Source organism: Phytophthora cinnamomi (genome assembly GCF_018691715.1).
Source record: "Phytophthora cinnamomi strain GKB4 chromosome Unknown Contig17, whole genome shotgun sequence".
Lineage (NCBI taxonomy): Eukaryota > Oomycota > Peronosporomycetes > Peronosporales > Peronosporaceae > Phytophthora > Phytophthora cinnamomi.
Window position 1 is genome coordinate 893,713 of NW_027150950.1, and position 16,934 is coordinate 910,646.

Consider the following 16,934-nt stretch of genomic DNA (forward strand, 5'->3'; position numbering starts at 1 on the left):
CTGGGCGGAACCTCCATGGCCACTGCGGGAGCTGGGCCCGGACTCCACGATCTAAGCTCAGACTCCATACTTCCAGCCCAGACTTGGGACTCTCAGCTGAGACTCCATAATCACAGCGAAGGCTGAGCCCAGATTCCTAGATCTCAGCTCAGACTCAGGACTCTCAGCTGAGACTCCATATTCACAGAAAAGGCTGCGCTCAGACTTTGGACTCTCAGCTCAGACCCCGGGTGGTCAAAGTCAAGAACCCCGGGTCTCGGCTGCATGCCAGCTTGGCCCAGAGTCTGGGCGGAATACACCCAAGTCGCAGACTAGCCAGGCCATTTCACCAGGAGTGAGCCAGTCCACTTGAAGTTCGCAGTAGTCAATGTTGAGTCGGGCCGAGCGGGTTCGGGTAGCCGACTGGCGGGTTCAGAATTTTCCTGCTAACCTCGCCACATAATGCATGAGGAGCCCGAGGACTTGATGGTGATGCTGTAGTTTAGGAGGTCTTCCGCCTTTACGACCAGGACGGTGAATACTGTAGTAGGGCACAAACCGAGCAAGTCGAAGGCAGCGCTAGAAATCACAGCATAATCAGATAGCAGTGAGAAACAACGAGCCCATTCTCACCCAGATCTACTTACCGTGTCAGTGTCGTGCCGTTTAGCAAGTTCTCATCCGTGCCGCACTCGTACAGGAGGACCCACGGTGAGAGATGCGGCGCTCCAAGACACCCCGGCGAAAGCCGGTGGCGGACTCGCATCTGGCGCTTGAGCTCCGCCGCAATGAGGAGCTCATTCACGTCACGACGCACACATTTCAAGACGTCCCCTTGGTTCTCCAGCATGGTGACCAGCGCCAGTACAAGCGAGAGAGGTAGCATTGTTGCAGGATTGCGTGAGGGGGGATCTGCTGGCTTCTGGAGAAGATTGCAAAGTGACCTTAGGAAGATTATTAAAGATATATGCAGCAGGTTTTCGCGCCTAAACTGTGTCCTGTGTCAAATGACCGTTTGTACTTTCCTGTGTCGTGACCTGGGCTCTTTGAACAGGACGCAATCCCCGATTATTTGCCAGTTTTGGAGCTACATTTTGGCAAAGTCACTGGGCAGTGGACGCCTACCAAAAATAGGGAAATCACCCAACATAGATGCAGCAGATATGACAGGACATAACGAGACATAAACCTCGTGAGACGTAAAAATCGTCTCAATAAACAGCCCTACCCCTATGTTTATTTCGTGTAGCCATCTTAAAAGTTATTGTTGAAATTTGTATAGAATATGCAGACCATCACTCTGCAGATGTCGCTGCCATATATCATGGACATAACTCATTTCGTGCGCACCAGCTTCAACCTCTCACTTTCGAAAATTCGCGGCCAAGTGGCAAGTGCTTGGAAGCGCTGCGTGCAGCAACAAAGAAGGCGTACGCAATACCTTGACTAGCGAGCAAGTCGAGTCTATTCTAACTTCTCTAACGTGCACAGCAACCATGGTTCATCTCGTCCACTCCGTCGTGCACTGGAGCTCGCGCTGTATCGTGGACACGTCGAGCGGCGACGAGAACGTGTCGCCCAACTTGCAACGAGGCGGCGTCCAAGCGCCGGCTAAGAGCGCCAAGACTTCTACGCCAGCGCCAACTCCACGGGGACCACGACGCCGCCGTGGATGTCGCCACAGCACGGTCTTCGCGTGCCGAGGGAGATGTCGAACCCTCCGCCGACGAAGCCTTCGAAGGCTGGTGCGGCAGCGCCCACGCTGACCACGACGGATCCTCTCCCGCCTGAAACCCCGCCGACCACTTGGAACCCACGCAGTCCGACTACGTCGTCTCCCGACCTGCTCGAAGACCCGCCTGCTTCACGCCCACGATCTCCGTCGCCGGTCCTGCCTGAAGCAGCGGCTGCTCGACGTTCACGAACTCCGTCTCCACCATCTCGGCGGCCGCTTCGCGAGCGCCAGAGTTCGCGGAGGGAGCGTCGAGCGGCCGTCGATCCATATCAACGTCGTTCTGGCCAGCATCAAGAGGCCACGTTGCCGACGGTGTCCCCCCAGGCTGTCATGCGTGCAACCCGTGGGTCGCGTGTTCGTGTCAGGCTACGTGCTGCCCAACCTCATGCTCTTCACCGCCAGCAGCAAGGTCGCTTCGTTCCTGCGCGGTGGCCATTTGCGGTGGCGCACCTTCGCGAGCAGTTTAACCCAACAGGGATAATCTTTCCTGCGGTTCCTCATTTTGGTTGGTGCGACTGTGTGGACCCGTGCCGAGTTGGGCGCTGCCGCAACTCGCTGATGCAGCTATACTGCAATATTAATTGCTGCCCGTACGGCGGCAACTGTGGCAACGGCCTGGTCGAGTCGTCGAAGGTCGCGTTGGCGAGGAACGCGGCGACCCGCGAATTGGCCGTGGTGGCGCAGGAGTTCATTGATGCGGGTGAGGTACTGGGTGAGTACTTGGGCGAGGTCGAACACGTGAGCGTCTCTCACGCGACTCGGCCGCGCAACGAGGGCTACTGCCTGATCATGACACAACGCCCCGAGAGGCCCAGCCACCCAGTCCGCGTTGCCATCAACGCTCGGCAGATGGGTGGCTTGATGCGCTTCGTCAACCACTCGTGCGCACCGGTGGCTCAGTTTCTGGAAGTGGCGAATGGACGCCGGACGACTGTCGTGATTGCCACGACGCACGCCGTGTACGAGGGCGACGAGATCACCGTCGACTACGGGCCCGACCTTTGGTTCGTGTGTCGCTGCGGTTACCCCAATTGCCGCCATCGCGACATCCAAGATCAACAAGACCGGTAGGCGTGACGCGCACGTGGAGGACAGGTTGCAGTCATGAGGAAGATAGTGGGAGCTTTGCTGAATTGGTAAGCATGGAATTTGTATGCTGTATTCACGTTAATTTGATCCTGCTGTTGAAGCTAACTGCGTTGAAGTTGCCTCGAGTGTTAGAGCTTTGCCAGCTATGTTGACGTGTCAGCAGAGATTGCCGCTACGTTGGCGCCAAAATGAACAAGCCTCTGCACACTCTATTCGAATCTACTGCAAGCGCACTCGGTTTGCGCGCGAACTCGGCCTGCAGATTAGACCTCACGACTATCAGTTCCGAGGCGAAAACTTCAAGCTAGCTGAGTTGTGCCGGCCTCGTTCAAACCTCGCCCGACCGAGCGGATGCCAAGCTCTACTAACCTTCATTCTTGCTTTTACCAAGCCGTCACAAGTCACCTCCTCCGTACCACCAAGACGGCTCTCCTCCTTCATCATCCCTGGTACGCCGTTTTGCTAGCTAGTGCTACCGTCACCGATCACTGCAACTTACGTGTTCATGCTTTTTGTTCAGATGGCGAAGCTGACCGGAAGTACTAACTACAAGCTGTCTGAAGTGCGCCGCCTCCTGACGCTCGTCGAGCACTACCTGCCCCTCGGTAAGGACGAATGGGAGCGGCTGGCAATCGCTTACAACTCCAACCGAGGGCGTGGCGTCGCAGAGCGAGACCATGAGAGCCTCCGCCGAAAGTTCAAGATGCTCTTCGGAGCACGCAAACCCACCAGTGTGGCCGACATGCCGCCGCACGTGAAGCAAGCGAAGCTGCTAAAGCAGTCCATCGACGCCAAGGCCAGTGTGGTCGACATGGACGACGGCGCCGACGTCGACAATGAAGTCGAGGAGGAGGGCGAGGAGGAGGAGTATCAAGCCGATTTGTTCTTCGACTTCGAGGGCGACGAGGGGCTCAGTGACAACCCGCGCGTGGGCGGCGATGCGGACACGAGCGAGAGAGTCTCCACCAGCGACTCCGTGCATTCTGGCGAGACGCAGACATCGGTCGGGGACAACACCAACATGGCCAGCGGCGTCTTCTCGGACTTGCTGCACACGTCCGGTGTGTGCGAGGGGTTGGAGGCTTTCGCTACGCCGCGACCGTCTCCGCTGGCTGCGCAGTTGACGCAGAGAAAGTTGCGATCTTCTACAACAAAGAAGACGGGTCAAGGCCCGAGTGCGGCGGGACCGGCGGTCTCTGCTGCGATCACAGCAACCGCCGACGCTGCTAGTGCAATGAGTTGCCCCCAACCAGCCCCGGCTGGACGTCCGCAAGACAAGAAACCACCGACGGAGAAGCGCTACGCGACTTCCTCCAACAGGCTTGGAGGCATCAACTTGGCTGAGTTCCGCGATACCGTGGGACGCAAGCGTGCTGCGGACGAAGACGAAGAACTGGCTGAGGCAAGCTATGCTAAAACAAAGCGCGTGAAGGCTATGAGGGCGACCGCAGAGCTCAAGAAGCGCTTGTCTGACCTGGAGAGCAGCTCCAGCAACATGGTGGGCACCATGTTCGAAATGCTGCTCGTGATGCGCGAGGAAAACGAGCGCAAGGCGGAACTTCGCCGCGCTGACGAAGATCAGCGTCGTCGTGACGAACAAACGGCACGCGAGGCACGCTATCTAGCGGACAAGGCGGAGGCAGAAGAGCGATGCCGTCACGAGAAACAGGAGGCGGAGGAGCGGCGCCGTCAGGAAAAGCAGGAGGCGGAGGAGCGCGCCCGTCGTGACAAGGAAGACGCTCGTGCACGCACTCAAGAACTCTTGCTCATCCTGGGAGCTCTAACAAAGAAAGAATGAGCTGTGAATGCTCTAGTGTGGTGAAGATAACAGCGCGGAAGATACAAAGAGGGAGGAAGTGCATTTAGTAGCGTAACATCTCAAACAGCCCTTAGTAATGACGATCACAGCAACACAGTCCATTTACATAGCTTCGAGTGCGAACCCTGTTCTGTATTGGTTAGTAGCTGTGCCGATGCATCCAGCGGTAGCGCTGCTGTACGAAAACTAAGGAAATCAACTACGAAACTTTGAATTCAACCATCTTTACACCAACGCAATCATAGAGCTTCAAACACGCCCTGCTTCGGCAAATCCATCACGCCCGCGAACGTGGTCTTGATCTCGGAGATGCCGACCGTGCGAACTCTGTAGTTCGCCATCCGAAATAGGTTGTTGAGGCGCATGCCTCGTAGGATCGGGTCGTAGGGCAGCGGCGGATTCAGGCGGCTGTAAACTTTCTGGACACTGCCCATTCCCCACTCGGCAGCCTGCCGAATGGAGGTGATCGCATTGTGCAGTGTGCGTGCGGCACTGCGAAGACAAGGCTCAATTCGTTCGATGTCTCCGTCCTTCAAGGGGGTCAGTGTAACGGGGTTACACGTACAAGTGGCTGCAAGCCACTTGTGAATTTAACAGATAGGTTATCTGTTAAACGTTTTGGATACTTCCTCACATTGGTGTAAGACACACCGATGGATACATTGAAGTGGACCACCACAGTGAGTGGTCCACACATACCCAAAAGATCCTATTGGTAGAAAGCAGCATCTTTCTACCAATCAGAGACATGCATATTAGCGGGGCTCTGACAGCCAGCCGCTGCCAACCCTTTCATAGATGATAAACAGTTTCAGCAGCTTTTTAGAGGAAGATCAATTTACAAACAATACAGTTCTCATTTTACCTAATCTAAGTCACTTGGAATCCTTTTGTTACTTAACTTATATTTGTGTATTCAAATATAATTAACCTAAGTAATTACTAAGTACTTACGCTTCCTCATACACGTTGCGCAACGTGTAAGCTAAAGTAGTGAGTCAAGTTAGACCCACTACACCTGGTAGCACTTTGTAGTTCGTCCAACGACCGACTGCTTGACGTTCGTACGCGGCGTACGAACGCGGAGCCGAGAACCACATGAGCACGGAGGTGCCCATGGAAACTCCAACACGCCTGCAACGCATGTTGCACGCGCTGACTGCCCCACCTGTCTGACCCAGAGTGGTAGGCCCTCCAACGACTGTCAACAGTCATTGGAGAAGCGGCGATAGCTACAATGCTGCGTACGCTATCGCCGACGGAGCAACATGGTGTTGCTCTGGGCTTCATCATGAAGGAGCAGCGTGATGCTGCTTCTCAGTGACGGCGTCGTCAGGGACGACACCGCGTGCTCAACCATTAAAGTTGAGCGTAAGCAATTACGTGGGAAGAGAGGGCGAGCCTCTCCTCCGATGGCTTGTCGAACTCGACACAGCCATAGCGGCTCGACGCATCGTCGACCCGCTGTCGAAGGTCGCGTTCGCCATGTCCTGCCTTGGCGGACGCGCAGGAGTTGGGCGTATGGACGCCGACTCTCCGATCCTACGTGCTTCAGCACGTACGAAGTATTCAAGGAGGAGCTCAAACAAGCGTTTGAGCCCCCGCAAAACGAGTTCCGGTCGAGGGCGGAGTTCCTCGACCTTCAGCAGGGTAAGCATGATGTCCATGCTTACGCGCAGCGCGCACGATATTTAGTATCAAATATCGTGACTAACCCGATTGACGAGGCGACCAAGGTCGTCACGTTCATGAAAGGACTTAGAGATGGGCCTGTGAAGACCTATCTCTTCCGAGAGTACCCGAGTACTCTCGAAGCTGCGATCACTCTTGCCATGCAAGAAGAGTTTAGCCTGCGGCAGGCTAAACTGCATGTGAACGTGCCGAGGCCGCAACCACGCCCGGTAGCGAGGACGGGAGGTCCGGAACCAATGGACCTCTCGAGCGCAACAACTGCTGGTTACCAGCAGCAGGGAGGTAACGTGCGATGCTTCCGTTGCGGAAGGATCGGTCACTTTGCACGGGAGTGCACAGCTCCCATGCCCCCTGGAGGTGGCCGTCGTGGCGATGCTAGGCATCGCCGCGGACCAACAAAAAACGCGAACATCCAGTAGGCGCGGGGCGCCCTACTGGTAATGCAGTCGCGCGTGCCGACATCGGGCACGCGACACTGAGGACTGCAGCCCCCAGTGAGACCAGCTCTCACTGTAAGAAACAAGATGACAGGCCGAACCTAGTCATCTTGAAGGTTTACTCGAAGAGAGCGAGTGACTCTCTTCGAGCTTTGGTAGACTCAGGCGCGTCGAACAACTTTGTTCGACTACGAAGCCTGTCGAGACTTGACTTCGAGGAGGTAGATACACCTCGAAGTCTTCTGGAGGTACGACTGGCAACAGGTGCCATCGTGAAGACCGAGAAGCGCGTCGTGAACGTGCGCTTCTCGTACAAACAACGAGTGTTTGTCGAACACTTTATCGTCCTGGACCTGGACGATAAGTTCGACGTGGTAATGGGCATGCCGTGGCTTGCACGGCATGATCCGGTAATAGACTGGAAGAAGCTCACGCTCGTGCACTTCGATCGCGACTGCGGAACAGAGAGCGATGGCCCTGTTACCGCAGCGCACGCACCAGCGGGTGCGCGTGACTCGCCAGTCGAGACAGCGCGTAATGCTGCTGTCCCGGAGTGCCCAGGAAGTGCGCGAGGATGCGCACAAGTGAGACTAACGTCGGCAATGCTGCCGACGTCGGAAGAAAAAGATGTGCTGGTTCCGGGAACCAACACCCACGTTCAAGCGTGTAAGGGACAGTCCCTGACCCGAAGCGGTCAGGTCGACAACGACGCGTCGGCTCCGGGAGCCGACGCACCCTCGGTCATGAGGGGCTCCGCCAATGCATGGCGTCGAGGTGACGAAGGCGTGTCAACTCCGGGAGTTGACGCTGCAAACAGTGCGGGCGGTTGCAAACGTACCGCACTGACGCAATTTGCATGCTGTTGTGCAGTCGGGCTGCACGACGAAGCGCCATGCGATCAAGCCGGGCTTGATATCGCGCGCCCGCAGACAGGGTCTGTCGGCGAAGGAACACATTACCGTGCAGCAGGGCTGCACGAAGGAAAATGCGGTCAAGCCGGGCTTGATACCGCGCGCCCGCGGACAGGGTCCGCCGGCGAACAACTGTCCACGGCCGGGCCTGGACCAGAAGAACAACTGTGCGGAGCCCGGCTCCGCACGACAAGAAGACGGCGCAAGCGGAAAACGCTGCGCAAGTCTTGGTCCGGGACCTAGACGCAACAAGAGCAGTCTGCTGGGCAGACTGCGGCGGTGACGCCGAATGTCAAGACGCTAAGCGTCTTGACGCGCACCGATACTGGATTCCAGTATCATGAGATGGGACTCGCTAGTCCTCCGACGATGGCGTCGGAGCTGACTTCACTTCCAGCCATGAGCAGGAAGCGCTTCACGCGCGACTTGCACGATGGACGCATCGAGCAAGTCTGCGTTCTTTCGGACAGCGAAAGAACGGAGAGCGAGAGCGAAGAGCTGAGGCAGCTCTTCATTGGAAGTACCACTGAGAGTGAAGACACTCTCACTGCGAAGACGAAGCGAGAGCGCTTCGAGGAACAAGGTTGGGACTCGCTGACGTCGAGTCCCTATTACGAATTGTTGGGGGAGTACAAAGACGTACTCCCGGAAGAGATTCCTGCGGAGCTTCCGCAGAATAAGGGTATTCAGCACGAGATTGATCTCGTGCCGGGCACGAAGTACTGTGTCACGCGGCAGTGGCCACTGCCGCGAGAACAAGTAAAAGCAATCGACGACTTCTTTGAAAGTCGTCGCAAAGCAGGGCAAGTGCGGGAATCAAAGTCCCCGCACAGTGCTCCGACGTTCTGTGTCAAAAAGCCACAGGGCGGATGGCGCATCGTTCATGCTTACAACAAGCTGAACGATGCGACGGTACCGGCGCAGACGCCGATACCGCGAAAAGATGTTATCATCGATTCGATGGCCGGGAGCACCGTTTACAGTGCTCTCGACTTGCGAGATGGATTTTATCAAATCCTAATGCGTGAGAGCGATATCCCTCTCACGGCAGTGAGCACGCCAAGCGGCATGCTCTGGGAATGGCTAGTAATGCCACAGGGGCTTAAGAATGCCCCTGCGACTTTCAACAGGTGCGTGACGCACTTGTTGCGCTCGGTGCGCGACTTCGCACCGAGCTACTTCGATGATGTATTCATCCACAGCCGGGCTGTGGACGGGAAGACGACGTAGAGATGCATAGGGTGCATCTCCGAGCTACTTGAGCTTATGCGAAAGCATAAGCTCTACGCGAACCTGAAGAAGTGTATCTTCGGGGCGAGCGAGATACCCGTCCTCGGGTGTCTCGTAGGGAAGAATGGTGTTCGCCCTGACCCGGAAAAGGTCAGAGTGATCAATGAATGGCCAACGCCTTCAAGTGTCAAGGAACTGAGGCAGTTCCTTGGCCACGTACTTGTGCAAGTACGTGGAGGACTACGCGGGCAAGATCCGCCCGCTGTCACAGCTTCTTAAGAAAGAAGCTGTGTGGAATTGGACACCCGATTGCCAAAGGCATTCGATACAGTCAAGCGGGGCTTGACTGAGGCGCCGATCTTGGCAGTGGCTGACCAAGATCGCCCATTTCACGTAGTGTGTGACGCATCCGATTTCGCGATCGGATGCGCGTTATCGCAGCATGATCACGAGGGCCGTGATCGTGTCGTCTACTACCAATCGCGTCAGCTGAAGCCAGCTGAGCGCAACTATCCGGTGCATGACAAGGAACTCCTTGCCATGAAGTATGCACTCGCAAAGTTCCGAGTGTACTTGCTTGGAAGTAGACCATTTGTGGTCTACACCGACCATGCTTCACTGCGCACCGCAGTGAAGTCGCCATTACATTTCACAAAGAATGGCGAGATGGCTCTCATTCTTTGCGGAGTATAACTTCCGGGTCGAATACAAACCCGGAAGATTGAACGTGGTGGCCGACGCGTTATCACGTCGGCCGGACTATGCAGAAGCTGTTGACGTCAATGCCATTGACGCCATACGATCGAGCAAACCCACATCATCTCTGTTGGATGATGTGAAGGCCGCGTACGCGCACGACGCGGACGCGAAACTCTTGCTGGCCTATGGCACAGCGCCTTCTGACAAGTCCCGTCAGAAGCTGCCCAAGCACCTTCGAGCGCGTGCACACCGCTTTCGTGTGCACGAAGGACTGCTACTTTACAACGCAGTCGACGACAACGCGGATCGCGTTGTCGTGCCAAATGACCATGACCTGCGACTCCGGATCATGTACGAGTATCACGATGCCCCGACTGCGGGACATCTTGGACGTGAGAAGACATACGTCCTTCTCACGCGCGACTTCTACTGGCACCACCAGTACAAGTGGGTGCGCAAGTACATCCGTGCTTGCGAGGTATGCCAACGCGTAAAGCCTGCGCCATTCGCGCAGGCTCCACTGCAATCACTACCGACTCCGTCGGAGTGTTGGAAGTCCATGTCTTTGGACTTCATCTTTGGTCTTCCCCCGGACAGCGGAGGGAACACCGGTGTTGTGGTCTTTGTAGACCGTTTCAGCAAGATGGTACATCTTGCTGCGGTGCCAGCAGAGGTGACCGCGAAGCAGACAGCCCGTCTGCTCGTCGACATGGTGTTCAAACACCATGGCATGCCGTCCGACATCGTGTCGGACAGAGACCCGCGCTTCACAGCGCATCTGTGGCAAGAAGTGTTTACACTTCTTGGGAGCCAGCTTTCCATGTCGACTGCGGATCATCCGCAGACGGACGGTCAAACCGAGCGCGTGAATCGCGTGCTCGTCGATATGTTAAAGAGCTACGCTCACTCGTTCCAATACTGGAGCGAGTGTTTATCGATGGCAGAGTTTGCCATCAATAACTCAGTGCATGCCTCGACCGGGCATACACCGTTCTACGTGAATGCCATGCGGCATCCACGCCTCCCGAGTTTACTCGGAGTGATGGCTCCCACTTTAAGTGGGGGAGGATCTACGACTGCGATACAGCAGCCGCAGAAAACCGCTGACACTTGCACAGTGTCAGCTGCAACAATGGACAAACCACATGAGTCTGCGCAGGGCGCAGACTCCCCAACAACAAGGCTTAACGACCACGGGTCTGCGCAGGGCGCAGACACCGCAAGAACCACGCAGAGGCCGGGCCTCTAGCGGAGAGCGAGCTGAATGACTTCAGCTCGGATGCAATCAGTTTCATCACCAAAAGACAAGCCGTGATTCGGTTTGTCCAAGACATATAGCAGCTTCTGTTGATCAACAGAAGCTGAACGCAGACAATGCGGGCAGAGGCAACAAAAATGAATTTAAAGTTGGTTCATTAGTTTTGTTAGCTACACAAAACCTGCCTAGACATGCAGTTTCGGATTTCGGAGCAAGCAAGCTTGCTCCGCGCTTCATCGGGCCGTTCACTGTGTTGGCACGGCACGGCAACGCATACACGCTAGACATACCGTCTAGCATGCGCCTCCATCCGACCTTTTACGTCGGACGGCTGAAGCCATACCGGCAGCACGAGCCATCTAGCTCGGCTGACCCGAAGCCTCGGCAGGAGCCGAGGCAGCAGCGGAGGACTTGGCCTCGGCGACGAGCAACCTCTCCTCCAGCGCACGGACGCGCTGGAGCAACCCCTTCATCTGGGTCCCCAGCTCGACCTGGATATTCGAGGCGGTCTGCGAGACCGCCGCGACTTGGGCCTTCTGGTTCGCCAGCTCCTGTTTTAGGGCGGCGAACTCAGCGCCCTGCAGACGCTCCACGACGGTCACCCGGTCGTGGAGAGGCGCATACTGATCAGCCCGGGGCTGATCATACCCGGGCGTGTTCCCACCCCGCCACCGCCGATCCGTGACGCCCGCGGCTCAACCCGCTGGATTGTTGAGCGGATTGTTGACCATAGTATCCCGAAAACGAACCCTCAAGGGGCTCGTTTTCGTATTCGTTGGAGAGGATTTCCTCCCCATCGAGATACATAGAGCCGCGGAACGTCTTGCTGGAGGACGTTCCGGAAATGGTGAGGGCGTACGAAGAGCAGTACGCGCTGGCGCAGCGGAAGTAACACGAGCGCTGCGATCATCGCTAGCGCCCGAACCCTCACGTGCTAAGAACTTAGCACGGAGCTCTTTGAGACTCTCGGGCACACGGAACGACGTGTACCCGTTCAGGTCGCGGTCGCTCAAGCGGACCGGAAAGCACTTCGTGCACTGAAAGCCCTCGGGCACAGCGCACGGCACATTCGCCTCCTCAGCAGCAACATGAAGTTGCTCCAGCTTTCCACGCTTCGAGTACGTCTCGAAGCGATCACGCGCTTGCTTAATCCGATCACGGTAAGCACTCGGCCTCTTGTTGAAGTTATCAACAAAGGCGTTCCAACTTTGACAAAGTGCCTGCCACTCGGGCACTTTGCTGCGAGAAGAGGTCTTCTTGCTTTGAAACCATCGGAGCTCATGAAAGAGTCCGATGTAGTAATCGCGCCTTTGATGCGTTTCCGCATCAAAGTGCAGCTCGGCAGCCACAGCGTCATCTTTGATGGCGCTGCATACGTACAGCGGCACCTCATTCGGAGGTACCGAGTTCCCAAACCGGTCCGCGATCTCGGACGCGGACGGCATCCATGGATCGCGCGCTGCAGGCGCAGCGCGCGGAGAGCCTTGAGCTTTAACATCACGCGCTGCAGTTACAGCGCGCGGAGAACTGAGAGCCCCAGCGGAAGCGAGTGAGGTATCACTCTCAGTTCGCGAACGCTTCGAACTCGAAGCGTCCGATTCGTCCCCTTCACGCGGACGAACGTTCTTGGCGTGAGGGTCGAGCGATTCGCTCGACACTGAGTCTTTACGCTTTGAGGGCGAGTCCTCCTCGCCCTCCATGTCTTCATCGTCGTCGTCGAAGTCGACGACGTCACCGTACTTCGCCTTCTGGCGTTCGAAGTAGTCGTCGATGGAGAGATGACTCCCCATCGACTTTGCGGACTTCTTCTGAGGCGCGCTCATCGTTGAATGAGCGCGGATTTCTTCTCCAAACGCGGAGAATTGACGAATGGTCAATTCCAAAGATTGACGTGCGGGGACCCCGCGCGTCTAACCTTAAGGGGGGGATGGTGTAACGGGGTTACACGTACAAGTGGCTGCAAGCCACTTGTGAATTTAACAGATAGGTTATCTGTTAAACGTTTTGGATACTTCCTCACATTGGTGTAAGACACACCGATGGATACATTGAAGTGGACCACCACAGTGAGTGGTCCACACACACCCAAAAGATCCTATTGGTAGAAAGCAGCGTCTTTCTACCAATCAGAGACATGCATATTAGCGGGGCTCTGACAGCCAGCCGCTGCCAACCCTTTCATAGATGATAAACAGTTTTTAGCAGATTTTAGAGGAAGATCAATTTACAAACAATACAGTTCTCATTTTACCTAATCTAAGTCACTTGGAATCCTTTTGTTACTTAACTTATATTTGTGTATTCAAATATAATTAACATAAGTAATTACTAAGTACTTACGCTTCCTCATACACGTTGCGCAACGTGTAAGCTAAAGTAGTGAGTCAAGTTAGACCCACTACAGTCAGGATCCTCCCCGTCATGGCCGTAGAACAAGGAAATGCAGAGTCAGACACTACATTCATGAGCTCATTGGGGCACAACTGCGGGTCCGTCAGCTTGTTGCGGAACTCCAAGGACGTGTCCGAGTCGTTCCACGACCCCGGACAGTTGTGCTTCGACCTAATAATGCAGCCGTCGGTCGCAAAACAAATCGTGCCGGTCACGAAGACCGAGTGCAGCCAGCCATTGTACATGGCGTTTTGAAGGTCGGCGTTAGAGGGCTGCTGGACCTGTACATTACCCACGCCACATCCGTCTAAAGTTAGTAGATATAAACTAAAAGCAGCTAATATCATTCACATGTACAGTACACGCACGCGTAAGTTTTTACCGTCGATAAATCCGAACGTGTGGGTCAGCAAGGGTTCGCGTTTGTTGACCATGCGTGCAAGCTCCACCTGACGTGAGGGCGAGGGCCAGGAGATGCGTGCAGGTGCGTAACCAGTCAGCGCTAGCGACAGCGCTTCTTCGGCCTTGCGCAGCGTTCGTGATAGAGTGCTTGGCGGCACCCCGAACGTGATGCACAGCGAGCTCTGTTCCATAGATCCCACGTAGAAACTTAGTACGAGCCACAGCACTTGGTGTAGGTAGCGCAGCTTTGGGGGACGGCCTCGTGACGACGGGGGCGGGAGGTCGTAGAAGCTAGCGAACCTACCCAGCAACTGATGAAATGCACCCCTATATACATGTACATGGAGGAGGTGTTAGCGTAGGAATAGAGTCATATATGTTAGTTGCAGCTTACCTGGTTAGACTCGTTGCATTCAGAAAATTCAGGTCGGAGCCATGCTTGTAAAGAGTCATCCATGCGGACTCGTACGGTGCATCGAGACACCTAGTAGTCAGGTAGTGGCGCGCGCGCATGGCGATGCGCCATTCCTCCTCCAGCATCAGCTGGTGGACGTCGCGTCGAGCGTCGCACACGCGCTCGTTGTGCGTCCTAAACGCCTCACACAGGAGCAGGAGCATGCTGTCGTCGTCCTCGAACATCGCGCTCGCAGGAAGCTCGCAGGAGGGATCTCGAAGGGAAATGGCGACCTTCAAGCCAAACTTCAAGCAGAACTGGATAGATTTGGCTGTACAAGTGTCCCGTTCGAACTGTCCTATGTAGTGCAAACTGAATCGATATCTTTCTAATATGAGACCGTTTGAATCGACCAGAGATTGGTCATTAAGATATTTGTGGTGGACAGAATTTGGGCTATGTTGACATACTTGGTGATATGTCCTGTCATATCTGCTGCATCTATGTTGGGTGATTTCCCTATTTTTGGTAGGCGTCCAGTGTCATACGACAGGTACTAAACAGTAGCATAGTAGTGGCTTATGACAGGTCATATTCAAGCCATCTATGGCGGTTTTGGGGCGGCGTCCATTGGACACTAATCTTTCCATTTATATTCTATGTATTGTTTCAATATATTGAGGAATATACATGTATTTGTCAGAAACATAAAATAAAAGTCCAGTGGTGTGAAATGATATTGGCTACAAATGTGCGAGAATGTGGGCTGCTTCTCAGTCGCGAACTTTCCACGAGAAGAACATGACGGAGGTCAAGCTGGAGTGCGCGGGATACGGCGAAGGGACTGTGTTTCCTGTGAAGATCCCAAGTGATGCGGAAGTGAGCGTGTTGCAGGAGACTATCTTCTACAAGCAAAGATACAATGATCGGTACACCCTCGAGCACGTTGACGCTCGCTCTACTTGACGCGGAAGGAGGAAGGGGGAAATGAAGAGGTTGAAGGACGACCGCTATGTGGATGCTCTTTTGCGGGGTCGCATCAGCACTGAGTACGAGGAGATGCATCCGTCGTGGACTCTGGATGACGAGGCGTACTTCGGAGCAAACTTTCAGCCTCGACCGAAACAGATTCACGTGCTGATGGAACTCCCGTATCTGCCAAACAAGCGATTACGTGTGGGAATTGTGCCCCGAATTGAGAGGTTCGAGGATGTGCCTCGGATTAAAACCCAAGGGGTGCAATATGTGTCGCTGCCAGCTGCATTTCTCAAGAAGTGTGGTTTTCCCAGTCCCGGATGGCTTGATGCTGTATTGTCGTCGTGAAGTGCACGATCTGTGGGGCTTTATGCAAAATGAAGTCGTTGCTCAGAATGTAAGAGGATTCGTTTTGGGACCTGGCACAGGCAAATCTATGTCTACGCTAAGTGTTGTGGCTTCTTTGGATCACCAGGAATGGAACGTCGTCTGGATTCATTTGAGTGATCGTTTGGACTCGTGTCTGGCGTTGGGGACGAAGGAATACTGGCGCATTGCCGCTTTATCAAGTTTTGAGTTGCCTCGAGTCGCCGGCAAAAAGCTCTTCATTTGTTTGGATGGCTACAAGGCAACGACTGCGCACGCGAATTTTTTCAAAAACGTCTTGACGCTTCTCGACGAGGAAAATGAAAGACTTGTGGTTTGCTCCTCGATGGCCTCACTTGGTAAGAGAAACTGGAGGATGATCGTCTTGTGAATATCCAAGTGTTCTATGTGTATTCGTGGACGCAAGATGATTATTTGGCAGCCATCGCCGACCAAGCTTTTTATGACAAGATCGTGTCAAAGTTGGACGCTACGAGTGCCACTGAAGTGAATGAGGACGACGGTTTCGAAGGAGAACGGAGTGAGGAGGACAAGAAGAAACGTGCCGTTGATTTGAAGTTCTACTATGCTGGTGGCTCATGTCGGTTCATGTTTCAATACCACGCGAACCAAGTGGTGGACAGTCTGAAAACCGCGCTTGAATCTGTCGCTAACAAGTCAGATCTGGTCAAATATTGCGGTGGAAGTTTGCACACCGATGCAGTCAACAGGCTCTATGGGATGCAACGTGACGGCGACGGTAATGGACGGTTCCCCGTGAGCTCGTATGTGGCCTCCCTCTTTGTGAAAGAATGTGACGGGGAAACCATTACGCAGTTGGCGACTTGATGCGTCGAACAACCCTTCGATGGATGGCCACCTCTTTGAGTGGTTGATTTTGGCATCTGTGCCAAAGCGTGCAGTGAAATTATTCGGCGACCACGAAGTTGAAGATGTTCTGCCCCAAGCAAACGTTTTTCGTTTCGACCCGAAGAAACGATTTAGAGTGCTACCAGATGGGAAAATCAAAGGAGACCGGAGTCGGTTGCAGCCGATCGCGTGGAACCAAGGAGGCTACGATGCGGTGCATTTTGACAAGGATAAAGGCAAGCTCATCTTTGTCCAGGTCATGCGATCAGACAAACACGATTTCAAGATGCGCTTCTTTTACGAAGTGTTACTCAAATTGAAGATGGCAAGGATGGAGATAAAACAAATGGTGGTCTATTTTGTCATCAAGCCGGCTCAGTATATTAACTTCAAGATGGGTCACATTGAGGATCGCGGCGCTTTGTCGGAGTTCGATGAGAGCTGGACCTCTAAAGAAGAAAATCATGTTCGAGTGCGCGCTTTTGAAACCGTCCAGTCTACATGTAGTGCCTCAGATGAGCTCAAACCTGTCACTGACCATGTACTAGGTCGTGTTCGACTTGGCTGGAACACCAGTGCTGTAAAGGGTTGCTGGTTGCCCTGGCACAGTTTTTTGCCGTGACAAAGGAGGTATCTACTGTCAGCATGGTGGTCATGCAGTATCCTCTAAGCGTCTTGCAATGTCGT

The 16,934-nt window shown here is 54.6% G+C and overlaps 1 protein-coding gene across 1 annotated transcript; it reads left to right on the forward strand.

Moving 5' to 3' along the window:
• Positions 1-14,837: 14,837 nt before the first annotated feature.
• On the forward strand, positions 14,838-16,226 carry IUM83_04719 (putative crinkler (CRN) family protein; the record flags this gene model as incomplete). Its single annotated transcript, XM_067928816.1, has 5 exons — positions 14,838-14,965; positions 15,080-15,238; positions 15,312-15,408; positions 15,487-15,736; positions 15,820-16,226. 5 exons carry the CDS (start codon positions 14,838-14,840, stop codon positions 16,224-16,226), a joined length of 1,041 nt encoding a protein of 346 aa, XP_067796198.1.
• Positions 16,227-16,934: the final 708 nt, after the last annotated feature.